Source organism: Cladophialophora yegresii (genome assembly GCF_000585515.1).
Source record: "Cladophialophora yegresii CBS 114405 chromosome Unknown aczIN-supercont1.4, whole genome shotgun sequence".
Taxonomy (NCBI): domain Eukaryota; kingdom Fungi; phylum Ascomycota; class Eurotiomycetes; order Chaetothyriales; family Herpotrichiellaceae; genus Cladophialophora; species Cladophialophora yegresii.
Genome location: NW_006913048.1, coordinates 2769119 through 2786129, shown reverse-complemented (window position 1 = coordinate 2786129; position 17011 = coordinate 2769119). Strand labels below are relative to the sequence as shown.

Below are 17011 nucleotides of genomic sequence, written 5' to 3'. Positions count from 1 at the left end.
AGCCCGGCCCCCCGGCACGATCACCATGTACTCTATCTGTGAGCGGTGCTAAGGTCTGCTGTTCACGCTCGTTCGGCGGCTCGGATGACATCGGGGGCGAGTCTCACGAGCTATGTGGGCCCGCCCGCTTCTCAATCAGAAAGAGCCAATTGCGGCATTCTAACAAGTGCTTTAAGGCAACAAACCTCCCACGCCAAATCGCTTGGTGGTGTCCGTGCCTCGGGAGCGGGCTGGTGGTATTTTGGTTCACGTCACTAACTAGCACGTCCCGTGCGTCGCCCACGTCGATGGGCTCGCTGAAGTCCTGCTATTTTGCTGGTCTCGCGCATTCCAGCCCATCATCGGCAAGCTTGCCATCAGCCCTCTTCCTATTTGCCTAGGCGTGACCTCGCGATTGTAGCGGTGAGCGATTCGTCGCCACATCGAGTGCTTGCCTGCAGGACCATCGGCGCTGGCTGTGCGCGTCATTCGCTGCGGCGCGCTGCACGTCAACACCGCCCGTTATTTGGCGATTCAATTGATGCATTCAATGTGGTCCTTTGGGCACCGAAATTTTCAGCGTTGTCGGACTCGATCGAGCTGACCCAAGGTGAGGGTATATGAGTGACCTCATTTCGCCTTTTCTCTCTGCTGGCGGGTTGTGTGTATCGATAGCGTGGGCGATAACTGGCAGATACACAGATCCCGAGAAAGGGGTGGCTTGTTTTGGCTTGACCCTTGACTTGTTCGGGCCAGGCGACTCGCTGAACCGCTGGGATCTGCAAAGCGTGACTGCAAGGGGGCGCATGTTGGCCCTCGCACCCAGGCACACCCACACACACCCACCACTCGCTCTGCGTTCCTTGGGGGTTTTGCTGTTGCCAATTGGCAGCTGCTTCGCTTTTGCACACCAATGAGCAACCCAAACACCTTGTGACCTCCTTTTGCTGCACCTACCCAGCTCGACCACCATCGCTCCCAGTTCTCTGTCGCTGACCCCAGAGGCTTTGTAGACTCAGTCTCATCCACCTCGTCTCTTGAATCCGTCGATTTTTGCGCGCTCGTCGTCGTCGCCGCCACCGCAGCAAATGCTTTCACACTCTGATCGTTCTCCAGCCATCGCCCAGCTACAGACACAGCATGGCAACTCTCGTCGCCACGACGCCCGCCGGCCGCGAAAACGCGTTATTTCCACCAAGGATCCCGAACTATTGCAGGACGCCAAGGGCTGACATGGAATGCCCGCGAGTTTACAAGATGGGGGAGGCTGCATTTATTTCTCCAACCTTACGAAATGCCGATTGGCGCTATGGCATGCACACCGCCATGCTCGAGAACTACAAGCCAGCACAACGGGTATGCAAGACATCCCCCATCCTAACGCGAAGCGTCGAGGCTTGCCTCTAGTTCTTTTACCTTGAGATCCCGTCCTTTCTTACTTCCTCCCTGGCACTGCGACCTCGCCTAACACAGACCATAGCATACAATCCCCGACTACGGTGTATATAAAAAAGCGGCTGCGCTGGTCGCAGCCTTGTTACAAGAGCTTGCAGACGTCCCCGAGCCTTATGGAAGCTGCCCGCAGATACAGCCCACCCAACACTCGCTCACAACCAAGGACTTGTCCGAACCCCTTGCGTACGCCCGCCTCGTCGCCCGCTGGGACCAACCCCGACCCGTATCTAATGCTGGGACGTCCGAAAAGACAGTCGCAACAATGGACTTCAGCATAGATTTCGGTGACACAACCGGCATACAGACCAGAGGCAAGAAAGCTGCGAAGAAGGCCGCGAAGGCTCAACAGCAGGCGAAATGGCTCGAATCAGATAACGAGGGAAATGGCGGAGTTGCTGGTGATGGTGGGGATGGTGCTGGAGACGGCGGGGGTGACCAAGGCGGCGGTGGTGGTGCTGGTGACGGTGGGGACGACCACAATAATGGAGGTGGGGGCGACGAAGACGAATGGGATATGGGTGGCGGCAAGAAAAGTAAGAAGAAGAGCAAGAAGAAGCAAGAAGAGGAGGACAGGAAGAGGCAGGAAGAGGAGGAGCAGAAGAAACAAGAAGAGGAAGAGCAACGGAAGAAGCAAGAGGAGGAACAGGCTGCTGCCAATTCACTCAGCTGGGCCGACGATGTCAACAATGCTGCTGCCGAAGATGACTGGACAACAGGCTTTACGACCAAGAAGGAGAAAAAGAAGAAAGGCAAAAAGGTGTGTCCTCGAGTAATCCAGGTGTCAGCTGGAGGAGATACTAACTACTCAGGGCGCCGATGACCCGCCCCCGTCTGTCCCCGAACCTCCGGCGGCGGCAACATTCCAGGACATTAGCCTCGACGACACAGCCCCGAAGCTGGATTTTAGCTTCGGTGGGACGGACACGAAGAAGGATACTGGGAGCTTTGGTGCGTGGGGTAAAACATGGGACTTCGGGTCCCTCGACAGCGGAGCGACCAAACCCGACAAGACCGCTAAGAAAGACGCCGACAAAAAGGAAGAGGCATCAGGCCTCGGAGATAACAATCCTTGGTCTTTTAGCAACAAGTCGAAGAAAAAGACCACCACATCCTTCGGATTTGATTTCGGCGATTTGGATGGCGAAGATAAAAATCTCGGCCTCGACGGTGACCTTGGTGACACCAAACCCACGGACGATGCCTGGGGCTTTTCCACCGTCAACAAAAAGGACAGCAAGAAGAAGAAGGACGCCAAGTCTGACGAACAGGCCGCGGTGGCTGACCCTGGCTCGAAGGACGACGATCTTTTGGGTGCATGGGGAACCTCGACATCAAAGAAAGACAAAAAGAAAAAGGGGTTTTCCTGGGATGAAGAACCCGAGCCTCCGCCCCCACCGCCTGCTCCTGTCGAGCCGGAGCCAGCTGCTGTAGTAGACGATTGGTCGTTCTCGACGGGCAAAAAAGACAAAAAGAAGGGGAAAAAAGGCATCACCGAGGAGCCCGTTGTCGAAACCAAGGATACAGTTGTTGACGTTGGCGCAACGGATAACAGCTTCGATTGGGGCTTCGGAACGAGCAAGAAGGACAAGAAGGCCAAGAAGAGCATGTTCAGCGATTTCAACGACAACGATGATTTTCTAGCCGAGCCCACTCCAGCAGCTGAGCCAGAGCCCGCAGCTGCAGACGGCGATGACTGGATGTCTGCCGCGTGGGGAGGGAAAAAGAAGGACAAGAAAAGCAAGAATTCCGGCATTGAAGATCTGTCAGCATCCGTGGACTTGACGGCTGACGCGAAGAGCGAGCCCGCAGCGGATGAGACCATGACCAAGGGGAAGAAGGAAAAGAAGGGTAGAAAGGGTACAATCATTGAAGAAGAGCCGTCTCCACCTCCACCCGTTCCCGAGGCTCCTGTTGAAACAGATGACATTTGGAGCTCCTTTGGCAAAAAGGACAAGAAGGGAAAGAAGGGTAAGGTGGCAAGCCCTGAACCCTCGATTCCGGATCCAGTTCTCGAGGTCGAACCTGAACCTGAGCCTGAACCGGCAAAAGAACTCTACGCTGATACTACGGGCTGGGAAAACCTGTCAGCTAAGGACCGAAAAAAGAAAGAAAAAGAAGCCAAAAAGAAGGGCTTGCTCCTCCCAGGTGAAGAGCCTCCAATGCCAGAACCGGCCCCAGCACCCGAGCCGGCACAAGAACCGGAACCGGAGCCGGAACCGGAAGTCAAAGAAGACAACTCGTGGGGCTTTGGTGGCTGGGGTACGTCTACAAAAGACAAGAAGAACAAGAAGAAGGGTTTCATGGACTTCAACGATGAACCGCCACCGCCACCGCCTGAGCCGGAGCCAGTTGCGAAAGAGCAAGTGGATGATGGCTGGGGCTTCTCCACCAAAGACAAGAAGAAGTCGAAGAAGAAAGGCTTTCAAGACCCAGTGGAAGAGCCTCCAGCGCCGCCACCACCTCCTGTGGCGGAAGAACCACAGGACGATACCTGGGGAGCTTTTAGCCTTTCTTCAAAGGACAAGAAAAAGAAGGACAAGGATGCGAAGAAGAGCATGTTCCTTGATCCTATTGAGGAGCCAGTAATTGCTGAACCCCAAGAAACAGAGGCGAAGGACAACGATGCCTGGGGCACATGGGGAACAGCCACTTCTAGCGACAAGAAGAAAAAGAAGGACACGAAGAAGAAAGGCTTCCTCGACTTCGACGACGAACCTGCTCCACCTCCTCCTGCACCTGAGCCCGAGCTGGTCGAGGAGGTCAAGGAGGATGACAGCTTCTTTGGCCTCTCGGCAAAGGAGAGGAAGAAAAAGGAGAAAGAAGCCAAGAAGAAAGGCGCAGCAGCCACCATTGCTGAGCCTGAGCCTGAACCCGAGCCTTTGGTTGAGCCTGAGCCCGAGGAAGAGAAGAAAGATGACATCTGGGGTTCCTGGGGCACATCCACAAAAGACAAGAAGAAGGCTGGAAAAGACTCCAAAAAGAAAGGTTTCTCCGATTTCGACGAGCCCAAACCAGCTGAGAAGGCTGAAAAGACCGTCGAGGATGATATTTGGGGGTCCTGGGCCACCAAAGACACGAGAAGCGGCAAGAAGTCCAAAGCGAAGGATGATCTTCCCCCTCCTGCTCCCAGTCCGCCCGCTCAGGGTCTCACTCCTGAACCTCAGCCAATTGACACGCTTGACGGTGATGTCGCGGGAGATACTTGGGCAGATCTTACCACGGTGAAGAGCAAAGCCTCATCAAAGAAGAGCGTCGTTTCCAAGACATCAAGCGGGAAGGAGAAGTTGAAGAAGAGCAAGGACGCAGACGAGCTTGAGGATCCAGTACCGGAGGAGACTCCGGCTAGCGTCACGAAGAGCATCTGGGGCTTTGGTGCGACGACATCGACAAAACTGACCAAGAAAGAAAAAGAAGCCAAGGCCAAGAAGGAAGCTGAGGAACAGGCGAAAAAGGAAGAAGAGGAGCAGCTTGCTCGCGAGGCTGAGGAGGCACGTCTGGCTGAGGAGGCTGAGGCAGAGGCAGCCCGTGTAGCCGAAGAGGCGGCCGCAGCTAAGAGCTCCAAGAAGAAGAGCGCCAAATCTTCCAAGACTGACGCGAAAGCGAGCAAAGGAAAAGAGGCGGACGAGCTCCTGGATTTTCTTGAGCCGCCCACACCTGCTTCGAAGACGGCAAAAGGGTCGAAACTGACCAAGACGCCGTCGCACAAGCAGGAGCCCGTCGAGGACAAGGTCGAAGACGACTACTTTGGATCCTGGGGTAACGCGTCGACGGGCAAGAAGACAGCTGGCAAGAAGGACTCAGCCTCGAAAAAGGAAATTGGCAAACATGAGTGGGCCAATGAGGACGATGCACTAGCTGACCCCGAGAGAGACCTGGACTCCGGGTTCGACTTCGAGAAGCCGACCTCTTCTTCATCCAAGACCACGAAGGCGATGACAGCTGCTGCGACTTCCTCAAAATCCAAAGTCTCCTCCTCAGTCGCCGACCGCATCAAAGCATTAGAAGGCAAGAAAGAAGAGAGCGGAAAGAAGTCGAAGACGGCCGACGCTGGGCTGACTAAGGATTTGCCTCCACTAGACGACGCCCCATCGCCCAAAGAGGAAAAGAAGCCAATCTCCAAGGCAGCAGGCGTCAAGGCAAAGCCAGCTTCTAGCAAGACCACCAAGGCCTCTGCCAAAGACGCGTCTCCCGTCGCCGAAGAAAAGAAGTCAAAAGACTCTGTTCCTGGTAGTTTCCCTGGCGCCCTCGACGACGACCTGTACGACCTCGACTACAATCCGCCACTAGAAGCCTCGTCGCCAGAGAAGCCCAAGGCGAAAGCCAAGACCAGCGAGAAGAAAGCTTCCAAATCCAAGGCCGCCACCCCCAAGGAATCCGCTGTCGACAATCTCGATCTTGTCGAAGAAGCCCCTAAGGTACCGACACCTCCGCCAGACGACAAGAAAGCGGGAAAGAAGGAACGGGCCAGAGTCGAACGTTCCGCGACTGCCTCTTGGGGATTCTGGGGTGCAGCACCTCCGCCAAAGAAATCGGCCAAAGATAAGTCTAGGGACGACGAGGAGATGCCGCCGCCACCACCGAAGAAAGAGAAGTCGCCAACTGGTCTTGCACGGTCGAAGTCCACCCGAACTCCCAAGGAGAAGGAGCAAGAGGACAGAAAGGAAGCCGAAAAGCTGTCCAAGTCGTCTGGCTCCGACAAGGATTCGAAAGCCAAGCAAACCGAAAGACCCAAGGCAACACGCGGTCCTTCTTTCTCCAACTTCATGTTTGGCGGACCGCCGCCCTCTGCCATGGCGCGTTCAAAGACAAGCGCATCTCGAAAGCCCAGCACCACAGCGAGCTCCAGACCATCTTCGAGGCGACAGTCGTTGGACGGCTTTGCGTCTCCTCCTCCTGGAGATGAGCCCCCAATAACAGACAAGGCAGCCAAGCTCATGGGCATGAAGTCTAGCAGGACCGAGCGTCGTCCGTCAGTGAAGAAGAACCGTTCTGGTAAGTCTGAAGCATTCTCGCGGCGCGATGTGCCCATCACTGACCGTCGCCACCAGCTGTTCCCGACCCTTACCCCATTGACGATGATGACATGGTGATGATTCACACCAATGACAATCCGCCACTCGTTGATGCCGCAAAGTCAAAGTCCAAAGCTGCCAAAGCAAAGAAAGAGGTAGGTCCCCCATCCTCCTCACCGCTTCGTGGCACGCTTATGCGCCCTTCCTGGTCTCTTGAATTCTCCAAAGAGGTCCATGCTGACGGAAGGGTTTCCTATTCACAGGTGAAGTCACACAGCAAGAATTTCTCTCACGATGATGATATGGTCATGGTCGAGAGCCCGACACAGGCTGATCCGTTAGTCACGAGCGGGCCTGACGACATGGCCTTTGTGGATCACCCGCCTACTCTGAAGCGGAGCAACACTGCCACCAAGAGATCGACCGGGTTCTTTGGTGGACTCTTCGGGGGGGCGAAACCTGCAGCCGAACGGTCGAGGAGCCACACCCTCACCGACGCCGAAGATCTGCCCATCCGCACCAAGAGCAAGTCCACCAGAAGATCTCGAGCCGTGGAAGGCGAGGAACTCACTACCGATGCTCCTGCGGAAACGGATGCCGACATCGAAGCCCGACGTGCTGAGCGGAGAGCGAGACGCGACGCTCGTGATCAGGCGGAGGAAGCAGACCGAGTCGAACGGGATCTCAGGCGCAAAGAAAGACGAGAACGCGAGAAGGCTGATATCGAGGCTCGTCAGCGAAAAGCACGCGAGCGAGAGAAACAGGAGCAGCTGGAAGAGGAACGGCGACGGGAAGAAAAGAGAGCTAGACGCGCTGCGAGAGAGGCGCGGATTGCACAAGAAGAGGCAGACGCTCAAGCAGAGGCGGATCGCAGGCGGGAGGAACGCAGACGATTGCGTGTCCAACTTGAGGCTGAACAAGGTGTCCCGCACGAGGTTGCAAAAGAAGATCGTCGCCGGATGTACTATGCGGAGGAAGACGAACGGAGAAAACGAAAGGAGAGCCGGAAAGCCAAGGACGACCCATACAGCAGATCAAGCCGCAAGAAGTCGAGCGTGCTCGTCGAAGAGTACCACGAATCGCGGAGCGGCAGCGGCCGTGGAATCGCGCCACCCGCTAACAAAACCAGCTCATGGGTCAACTCTCAGGCGGACGAGCCACCGGAAATCCCGCCTGTCGAAGGCACGGTGCTGGACCCGAGCGGAGAAAAGCCACGAGCCGCGGTAGATGACGACGAGCACAAACGCAGTAGTCGTCACCGCGACAAGTACCCCGGCATGACCGAAGCCGAGATTGAAGAATATCGTGCTCGAAAAAAGAGCTTACGTCGCGGTGAAGGCAAGTCGGCCAGTGGCGGCAGCGACGAGCGCGATCGACGCGAGAGAAGACGACGAAAAGAGCGCGACGTGGCCGACGATCGGGGCTACGGATACGACGAGGCACCCGTCAAGACCTGGGATGGTCGCCCTGCATTGGGCGGCCGAAACGACAGCAAGAGGAGGAGTTTCCTCGGCGGTCTTTTCTGAGCCTGACGGCCGAGAATTCACATGACATTTCGGGATGATGTCTGCTGGCCCACACATCTTCCAAGCGAGCATTTTTTTTAACCGGTTCATTTTGACAGCATTTACACAGCAAGCGAGCGAGCATTACATTGGGGTTGGGCTCTCCAACGATCAGCATCACCACTCGCTTCGAAACCATTGTCTTCCTAGTTCACCACTTTCAGGGACGACGGGAAGTCAACCAAACTATTATTTTTCCGGGCATGGCCGAGCTGAGCTGAAGACGGCACTATTTGTTTCACCCTGTACGACTACAGATATTCGATCAGGCAAATCGTGTACTTGAAGCGAGGAGGCTACGCAGCTGGGGTTCTTTGTTGATCAGCGAGCGAGATGAGCAGCAATTTTCGGACCCTTGTTTCTTCTTGAATATAGATACCCCATTTAGTTGTTCACTTGGCTCTATTCGCCTTGGGATTAGTTACATGTCGCGACACCTGTGCCTTCAGTTGTCACATGTGATTGTAAGACTCGCAACGTCGTGGCCCGTCAAATCACGAACGTGCAATGCTGTACAGTGTAGTTGGGACGTGCCGATGCATTCGAGCGGCATGTAACCGACTGAGGTGCCCAGCGAGGACAGCCATGCAAGCCTGCCGCGCAGGATCTTGTACTCATTGACGCTCATGCCACCGCAGCCCGGGTTAGAGTATGTACCTAGGCACGAGACGGTTCTGGTCTGATTTGGTGTGATCTGGTCTAATCGGATCTAAGCTAAGCGGTCGATGCATGCACCAGTCCGAGTCCGAACCCAGCGTCGAAGGGGGTGATGAGACGGCCTTGACGAAGTGAAGTGAAGACCTCGCTTATCCCATGGACGCGGTACGAATACCTGTACCAGTAACGGTATTTCCGCGTCCACGCCCCTTCCACCCCCTCGGGATGGACACGAACATGTACATGTCGATCAACATGAATGGAATGGCCAGAAGGAGGGTGATCCAGAGATAGATGCTGTCGAGGAGGGTCCATGTGTGGTGGGGGAGCTGGAGGTGATGATGCTTGTGGTCGGGGTTCGATGGCATTGGCGGGCGAAGTATGTAATCGCGAACCACGACAGTTACAGTGATAGTTACAGTAACAGTAACAGTCGAGTACCTCATGGAAGGTCGGTCTTGTGAGTGTTTTGCCTGTAAAGGATATGTATCGTATTGAGTGTTGACAAACGACTGACCGACGAGTATGCGTGGGCGGGACCAAGACTGTCTGGGTTGACTGATTGACTGAGTCCCCGCGCAGCCCTTGGGCGTCTTGGGCTCACGTGCGCGAGGAAAGTCTGGAACTGAGCATGCCGTGACTGATCAATGAAGTCGATTTCATCAGATATGTGTGATGGCAAAAGCAGCCGGGGTGATGAGTGTACGAGTACTGATATATAATAGTACGTCCTAGGTAGGATGGAGTACTCCGTACAGGCACATAAATAGGGTCCAACTATGTATTTGTCGTAGTGCCTTCCAAGGTTAATTAGTGGAACTTGTACATACTCCGTACGAAATGCACTACCTCGTACTGTGTAGGCTGTACTCCGTATTCCGTACTCCGTACTCCTCCGTGCTTCATACTCACTGGACTGAAGCTTAGTTCTCCCCCATCACCCACCCGTAGTCGACTCCGTACCGCAATTCAATACGAACTGTAACATCTTGCTGAGCTCTATCAGAGCCCAATCGTGCCCTGCCGTCACACTCATCTCCGGATCACTTCTACTCTACAAAGTCCAGGAGCAGGAAATCGCCCCGTCCGCAACATCCCACACCCATCAATTCCAAGTCCTGCGGCCTTTCTCATATCGGGATTCCGCCCAAGCACAACCATAACAACACAACGACAAGACGCGGATCACACAGCCTCGCCACTCCATCAGTCTAAATACTATATCTGTCTACTGTATCAACTCAACCCAACCCAGGCCGTCAGACCACCATCACGCGACGACCGATGCCTTCCAAGCGAAAGAAACAAAAGACTGCAAGTACTACTTCACGCCCGCTGACCCAGGCCGAAATCTGGGACGACTCGGCGCTCATCCGCTCCTGGAACGACGCCCTCGCCGAGTACGAGTACTACCACGGCATTCACGCACGCGGGGAAGACGTGGAGGAGATCCTCCGGAAAGCCGAAGCGGGTGAACTTGACGATGATGGTGAGGACCAGCCGACAACGACAGCGACGAGCGCTGCATGGAAGCCCAGTCAATTTGAAGGTGGCGCTTCCGCGACTGTGGACGCCATTGGAGTCAATGGTCACGTTGAGGGCAATGAGGCCGACGCCGTGACCCGAGCTGAGGATGGAGAGGACGCTGAAGAAGGCGAGGTGGTAGAGCAGGATGAGGATGGCGCCGATGTCGATGCCGCACACGCACGTCCAGTGCCCTCCGCCGCACACCTCGACGACAGTCCTACTGTCAGTGCCACTGGTACTGCCCCGTTGATAGGTCCAGGCTTACCACCTGGTAATGCGGATCCGGGTCTGAATCTGGATCCAGCGCCTGTTGACAATGCACCGAAGGAAAAAGGTAAGCCAGGAATTCCACGTCCCTGTGATCCAAGGAGAACTCGGTTCCTCCTTCTGATTTGTGTCGTGCTACGTGCTGACTGGGTTGAAGGTCCACCTCGTTCGACGTCCCAGGACCAAACGCTCGAGAACATGAAAATGGCGTATTACTGGGCCGGGTACTATTCAGGGCTGTACGACGGGCAGCGTCAGGCTCAAAGTCAGACCCAATGACATACCCGGTGCGTGCGTGAGGTGGATGCTAGCTCGATTTGCAACGGTGGTGCCGACAGAAAGAGGAACGTGGCCACACCGGACAACCAAACGAATAACAACCGACATACGACAGTACCCTTGTCCCAGCGGAATGCGGAATCCGCGCCACCAAGCCCATGTCACTATGGACGGCCCTCTTGCAGGCGAAGCACCCTCATGTGAAGCCTCGCGCTCGTCCCATCTGCACATCCACGCACGCGTCCACTCCGTCGCAAGACCCCGGATCTGTTGTGCTTGCCTTATTCCAGCTCCCTAATTGACCCCTGAGCGTTGCCCCAACGCACAACACCATACCAACAAGTTCGGGAAGCACGACACGACGGCCCCCCTCTACAAGTCCACTCAATTCGGTCCTGGAGAAGGCGAAAGATCCAGCCCATCAAGACGAAGAACAAGTCTCCTTGGACCGAATATCCCTCCCTAGCCTCTAGAGAAAGGGCGGCTCCCCAACAATCAAGTCTGGCACTCGGTACGGACACCGTGGTTCTCCTCACCCCAACACTCGATACACCGCGGATGCACGTCGCTCTATCCATGCGTCGATCCATCGAAAACCATGCTTCTCCGGTCCCACGTCCCCCCACCCGGAATGTACGGCCTGGGTACGGCCGTGTAGCTATGTACTATGAATCCCCCAGGAACGAAGCAGACGGCCTAAGTTACAGCTGTGTAGCTACTACAAATGCCACAGGACCTAGGTATATGCGAAGTTTCGATCCCCTGCATATGTAAACAAGTGGGAGGGTCGTGGCGGGATCAATCGCTTCTGGCTGCGGACCATGATGGGAAGCATACGCAGAAACAGGACAGGGCAGGACAGAACAGAAATACAACAGCACATACTGTAGGATAGACGATGCACCCACGATGGGTAGGCAGTGGGTCATGGGTCACCTCTGTCAGCAGGGTGGAAATTTCATCATAGACTAAGGTCTGATGCCGGAGAGAAGAGCGTGCCAGGTGGGCTGAAAATGGGTCGTTGCTCTTGTCCACCCTTGGTCATTCATGGTGATGATGTATCCCTCGAATCTGACAGCAGTGCGGCACAAATCCCTCGGCGGGTGTTCTTTGACAATGTCCGCTTTAAAAAAGCAGTACGAAACACTGTAATGAGGCGATGCTTGAGATGCGAGCGATGGATGGGTGGGCACTGTACGTTGTGTTGACATATCATGCATCCCATAGCATCCCATAGCACGCTGCTTCACGCCGAGGCTCTAATTGCGATGTTGCCATGAAAGATGTAGTCTTTCTCGCTTCACCTGTGGCTTCTGTCCCTTCGTGTCCTTGGCCTCCCAGCCTCCCCCCTTCTGCGTCCCAAAGCTCTACCTCAACCTCTACCTACGCTGAAACTCAATCAACATCAATGTCGTAACACACGTAGGCCGAGTACTCCCCCTGGTCACCCCCACCGGCAGCGATATCTTGCTGGCCCATGCCCTCGTCCTTCATCACCCTGCCCTTCTTGTCCCGCCCGAACGCATTGCCGGCCAGGTACGAGTACTCGTTGTCGAGGCCCTTGCGGACGTTCTTTTCGCGCTTGCCGTCCGTCTGTTGTGTTGCAGCGGTTAGTGTGTTGGATAGCGGTGGTCTGGTTGCGTGGACATCCTCACCTTGATCAAAACCGCGACAAAGTCCAACGGCAAGCCGTAGCGCAGGACGGTCTCGACAAAGACCCTCAGTACCACAACATGCACCAAACACATGACGGCCTCGGACCAGCCCGTGCGGCCCAGCCTCAGGGCCTCGCCCCACACCCTCTTCTCCTCGGCCTCTATCTTTTTCAGCTCGCGCTCCTCTTCTTCCCGGCCGCCTTCCTTGAACTTGTAGTCCCTGGGCACCCATTTCCTCTCGCGCACCTTGTGGAGGAAGTCCGCAGAGTGTTTCTTGAACGTCGTCACCGCGTACAGGCTGTACTCGTCGTCCTGGGCGACGAAGGCCGCCGAGCGGGGCACCACCATCGGGCTTAGCGTTTCGTAACTGCGCATGAATTCCTTGACGTTCCCGTTAGGCACGGCCACGAGGTGCGTCTCCAGGTGTTCCGAGTTTTGGTGCTGCACCAGGATCGCCGGCTGCACGACGGAGAGGAGCAATTTGGTGGATAGATTCCCCTGCTGTCGGCGGGTCAGGGTCTGGAGCTGCGTGCGCAGCGAGTTGTACTGGTTGTATTTGGACCGGACGTCGTTGTCTATTGAGTTGGCTTCCTGCGGCGGCGAGTCAGTTGGTCTTCAACAGCAACAGCATCCCACACCTTGCCAAGGGTCCATATACAGCGACAAGGCGGAGCAGCATACCTTTTGTAGCAGATCAATCAGCTCGGCTAGGGGTCGATCGGCGCGGTATTTGACCTTGTTCCACGAGAAGCTGCGGAGGTACTGTTCGAGCGGTTCTACCACCCGCCCGGGTCAGCATGGCGGCCTCCTTCCTGCTCGTAGTGGCGAGACCTACTATCATTGACCGTCTTGTGCATGGCAATCTTTTCCTCATCCCCGTCCAACACATTCCTCAGCGTGTCCCCCACCTTGCTCACCACGCTGGCACATACGCCGCCCAGCTTGGCCAGCTCGTCCGACTGCTGTAGTAACGCATCTAGGGTGCCAATCTTGAACTCGGGCACGGCAAGTGGCAGCACGGTGCCGTTGGAGGGGTTCGCGGCCTTCTGGACCGCGGCGACGGCGTCATCCTTGTGGCCCGAGGGGGTTATGCTCGAGGGGACCGACACGAAGAGGTACTTTGTGGACATTGTGGGAGTGGAGGCGGAGGCGGCGGCTCAATGGGAGAGATTGTTGAAGCAGGCGCGAGAGCATAGACAAGAACCCTCGATCTAGCGGTACCCAACACAGGAATGTACGTATGTACAAGTTGTACAGTAGGTGTCGAGACACCTGCCAGCGCTCCGGGTAAACAATTTGGTGGGCGATGGAGATGGAAGCTGGAGCTCTCGCCGTGGTGCTGCGTCATTCGGGTTCGGTGGAGCCTGATTAATCGACACCCTCCTCGCGCTGGGCGCTCTCTTCCAATTCCATCTCAGACCCCTCCACGAAAACTATGTCTCGCCCTCGGAATCCCCAGATAGATGTCATATTCGCAAGGAATCATTGGACACACCAAGGCAAAAAGGCGTTTGGGGAGCCCGATGTGAGCCTCTGGGTCAGCCCTTAACCCACTCGAGTACACCGTAAGTCTCAAACTAGATCGTGCGAGGAAGACAACACATTTGTGGGCTGGAGATAAGTCTCTTAAATTGCTATGTAGTGTTGTTGCATTTCGCCGAGCTCGTTCAACCGTGCAATTAGGAACAAACCCGTAAACTCCTCCTACGTACATCCCGACATTTTTCTGCAAGGGATATCATGTTATATCATTTTAATGCAAACCAGACACCCTTCACAGGCGAGCCTTGGCTTGAGTTGAGTCAAGGGCAACATCAAATCGGTCCAAGTCCATCACCTTGGTCCAGGCAGCGGCAAAGTCCTTCTTGAACTTCTCCTCATTGCCAGCTTCGGCGTACACCTCGGCAACGGCGCGCAGCTCGGCGTGAGCTCCGAGCACGAGGTCGTGACGAGTAGCGGTCCACTTCTTTTGGCCAGACTTGCGGTCCGTACCCTCGTAAAGCTCCTGGTCACTGCTGGTTGCTTTCCAGGCAATGCCCATGTCGAGGAGATTGGTGAAGAAGTCGGGAGTCAGCTTGCCAGGAGTCGTGGTGAAGACACCGTGGGAAGAGCCATCCCAGTTGGCATTGAGCACGCGGAGACCACCGACCAGCACAACCATCTCAGGTATCGAGAGGTTGAGCTGGTTAGCCTTGTCGAGGAGGAATTGTTCGGTCTTGACACGGGATGTTCCATGGCCGTAGTTGCGGAATCCATCGACAACGGGCTCCAGGTGCTCAAATGACTGAATGTCGGTTTGCTCTTGCGAGGCATCGGTGCGGCCAGGTGTGAAGGTGACGGGGACGCCAGCGGCTTTCTCTACAGCCGCAGTACCGGCTAGCACGATAACGTCCGCAAGCGACACCTTCTTGCCACCACTGGCGGAGCTGTTGAACTCTTCCTGGACCTTCTCCAGGGCTCCCAGAACCTGAGCCAGCTGTTGAGGATTGTTGACTTCCCACTTTTTCTGGGGTTCGAGACGGATGCGAGCACCGTTGGCGCCGCCACGCTTGTCACTGCCACGGAAGGAGGCAGCCGAAGCCCAGGCGGTGGTGATGAGTTCTTGGGATTGAATACCGGTAGCCAAGATCTTTTCCTTCAAAACAGCGACATCTTTGTCGTCGATGACAGGACCGGTCTGCGGAGGGATTGGGTCTTCCCAGATCAACACCTCAGATGGAATTTCAGGACCGAGCCAGCGAGATCGAGGGCCCATGTCACGGTGCAGAAGCTTGAACCAGGCGCGAGAGAAAGCGTCGTGGAGCTCCTCCGGGTGTTCAAGATAGCGCCGCGAGATCTTCTCAAAGGCGGGGTCGAAGCGAAGAGCAAGGTCCGTTGTCAACATCCTAGGCTTGTGCTTCTTGTTGGGGTCGTAGGCATCGGGGATGAACTCGTCGTTCGTCTTGGCAACCCACTGGTTGGCACCGGCAGGGCTCTTTGTGAGCTCCCATTCGTACTTGAACAGGTACTCGAGGTACTTGTTGCTCCATTTGTTGGGCGTTGCGGTCCAGATGACTTCCAAGCCACTGGTGATGGTGTCAGGGCCGTTGCCACGGCCTAGCTTGTTTTGCCAGCCGAGACCTTGTTGCTCGAGAGGAGCGTCTTCGGGTTCCTTGCCGATGTTCTCGGAAGGGCCAGCACCGTGGGTCTTGCCGAAAGCATGGCCACCGGCAATCAGGGCAACGGTCTCCTCATCGTTCATGGCCATACGTCCGAAGGTGGTACGGATATCTCGGCCTGCGGCGACCGGATCGGGGACGCCGTCGGGCCCTTCTGGGTTCACGTAGATCAGACCCATATGAGCAGCTGCTAGCGGCTTCTCGAGATCTCGAGTGTGGATGTCCTTGTAATCTCTCTTGTGCTCGTCAGAGTCGACGACACCCTTGCCTTCGATACCCCTGTGACCTTGTGAGTAGCGGACGTCGTTGCCCAACCACGTAGTCTCGCCACCCCAGTATACAGACTCGTCGGCCTCCCACGTATCAGGACGGCCGCCAGCAAAGCCAAAGGTCTTGACACCCATGGATTCGAGGGCGACGTTACCAGTGAGGAGCATCAGATCGGCCCACGAGATCTTATCGCCGTACTTCTGCTTGATGGGCCAGAGCAGGCGACGTGCCTTGTCCAGACTGACATTGTCGGGCCAGCTGTTGAGAGGGGCGAATCTTTGCTGACCCGCTCCACCGCCACCGCGGCCATCCGAGACACGGTACGTGCCAGCGCTGTGCCAGGCCATCCGGACGAAGAGACCACCATAGTGACCGAAGTCGGCGGGCCACCACTCCTGGGAGTCGGTCATCAACTTGTGGAGGTCTTTTTTGACGCCCTCGTAGTCCAAGCTCTTGAAGGCTGCGGCATAGTCGAAGTCCTTGCCTAGAGGATTTGAGACAGGTTGGTGTTGTCGGAGGATGGTTGTTTGCAAGTCATTTGCCCACCAGTCACGGTTGCGAGTACCACCGCCACCGATGTTGGCCTCCCGCATGGGGCACTGAGCCGGAGCCGAATCTGAAGACATATCTGCGGTTCTTTTCCGATATGACGATGAAAAAGATCGGAGAGGGTGAGGTGAGAGAGAGCAAGAGAAGAGACGACAGACAAGAGGACTACCCCGCGCCTTATAAAGAGCCATGAGGGTCGGGTGAAATGGAAGGGAAGGTTGCCCCTCATAAACATGTCCCCCAAGGCAGGTACATGTTTCTCGCTCTGCATGCCCGCAATCCGCCTAGTGCATCAGCCCCCGCCGGAAATCGGCGTCTAGGCACTGACGGATTTATTGCAATGCTTACAATTGGCTGTGTGCCGCAAAGCATGTGTTGGACCTGTTCCTCTGCCTTGCCACATTTGGCTAGCCTCAGCGAAGGCGGGACCTGCACTTCGGGCAACGCTCAACGAGGATCCTCAAGCGAGTGATTTGGATCCCTCGGTACCGACGGGAAGAACGACACAATAAGCTTTCAACGCAGTGTGATTTGCTTCTCAACGAGACATGAGGATCCCGAGACCCATCAATGTTAGATTGTTCGAGAAACACTCAACTGTAGGCGTCACCGAGCCAACCGACAGCAGCGAACTGAGC

The 17011-nt window shown here is 55.9% G+C and overlaps 4 protein-coding genes across 4 annotated transcripts; 2 read left to right on the top strand and 2 right to left on the bottom strand.

Annotated features, from left to right (window-relative positions):
* Positions 1–1236: 1236 nt before the first annotated feature.
* Positions 1237–7972, top strand: A1O7_06351 (uncharacterized protein; the record flags this gene model as incomplete). The annotated part of the gene is made up of 5 exons (XM_007760354.1): positions 1237–1335; positions 1460–2191; positions 2244–6426; positions 6483–6601; positions 6710–7972. 5 exons carry the CDS (start codon positions 1237–1239, stop codon positions 7970–7972), a joined length of 6396 nt encoding a protein of 2131 aa, XP_007758544.1.
* A 1980-nt stretch (positions 7973–9952) lies between these two features.
* A1O7_06350 (uncharacterized protein) lies at positions 9953–10741 on the top strand (the record flags this gene model as incomplete). Its single annotated transcript, XM_007760353.1, has 2 exons — positions 9953–10529; positions 10620–10741. 2 exons carry the CDS (start codon positions 9953–9955, stop codon positions 10739–10741), a joined length of 699 nt encoding a protein of 232 aa, XP_007758543.1.
* Positions 10742–12136: 1395 nt separating this feature from the next.
* Positions 12137–13526, bottom strand: A1O7_06349 (V-type H+-transporting ATPase subunit C; the record flags this gene model as incomplete). Its single annotated transcript, XM_007760352.1, has 4 exons — positions 12137–12334; positions 12397–12987; positions 13078–13172; positions 13232–13526. The coding sequence occupies 4 exons, from the start codon at positions 13524–13526 to the stop codon at positions 12137–12139; spliced, it is 1179 nt and encodes a 392-aa protein (XP_007758542.1).
* Positions 13527–14170: 644 nt separating this feature from the next.
* Positions 14171–16450, bottom strand: A1O7_06348 (catalase-peroxidase; the record flags this gene model as incomplete). Its single annotated transcript, XM_007760351.1, has 1 exon — positions 14171–16450. One exon carries the CDS (start codon positions 16448–16450, stop codon positions 14171–14173), a length of 2280 nt encoding a protein of 759 aa, XP_007758541.1.
* Between the last annotated feature and the right edge of the window lie 561 nt (positions 16451–17011).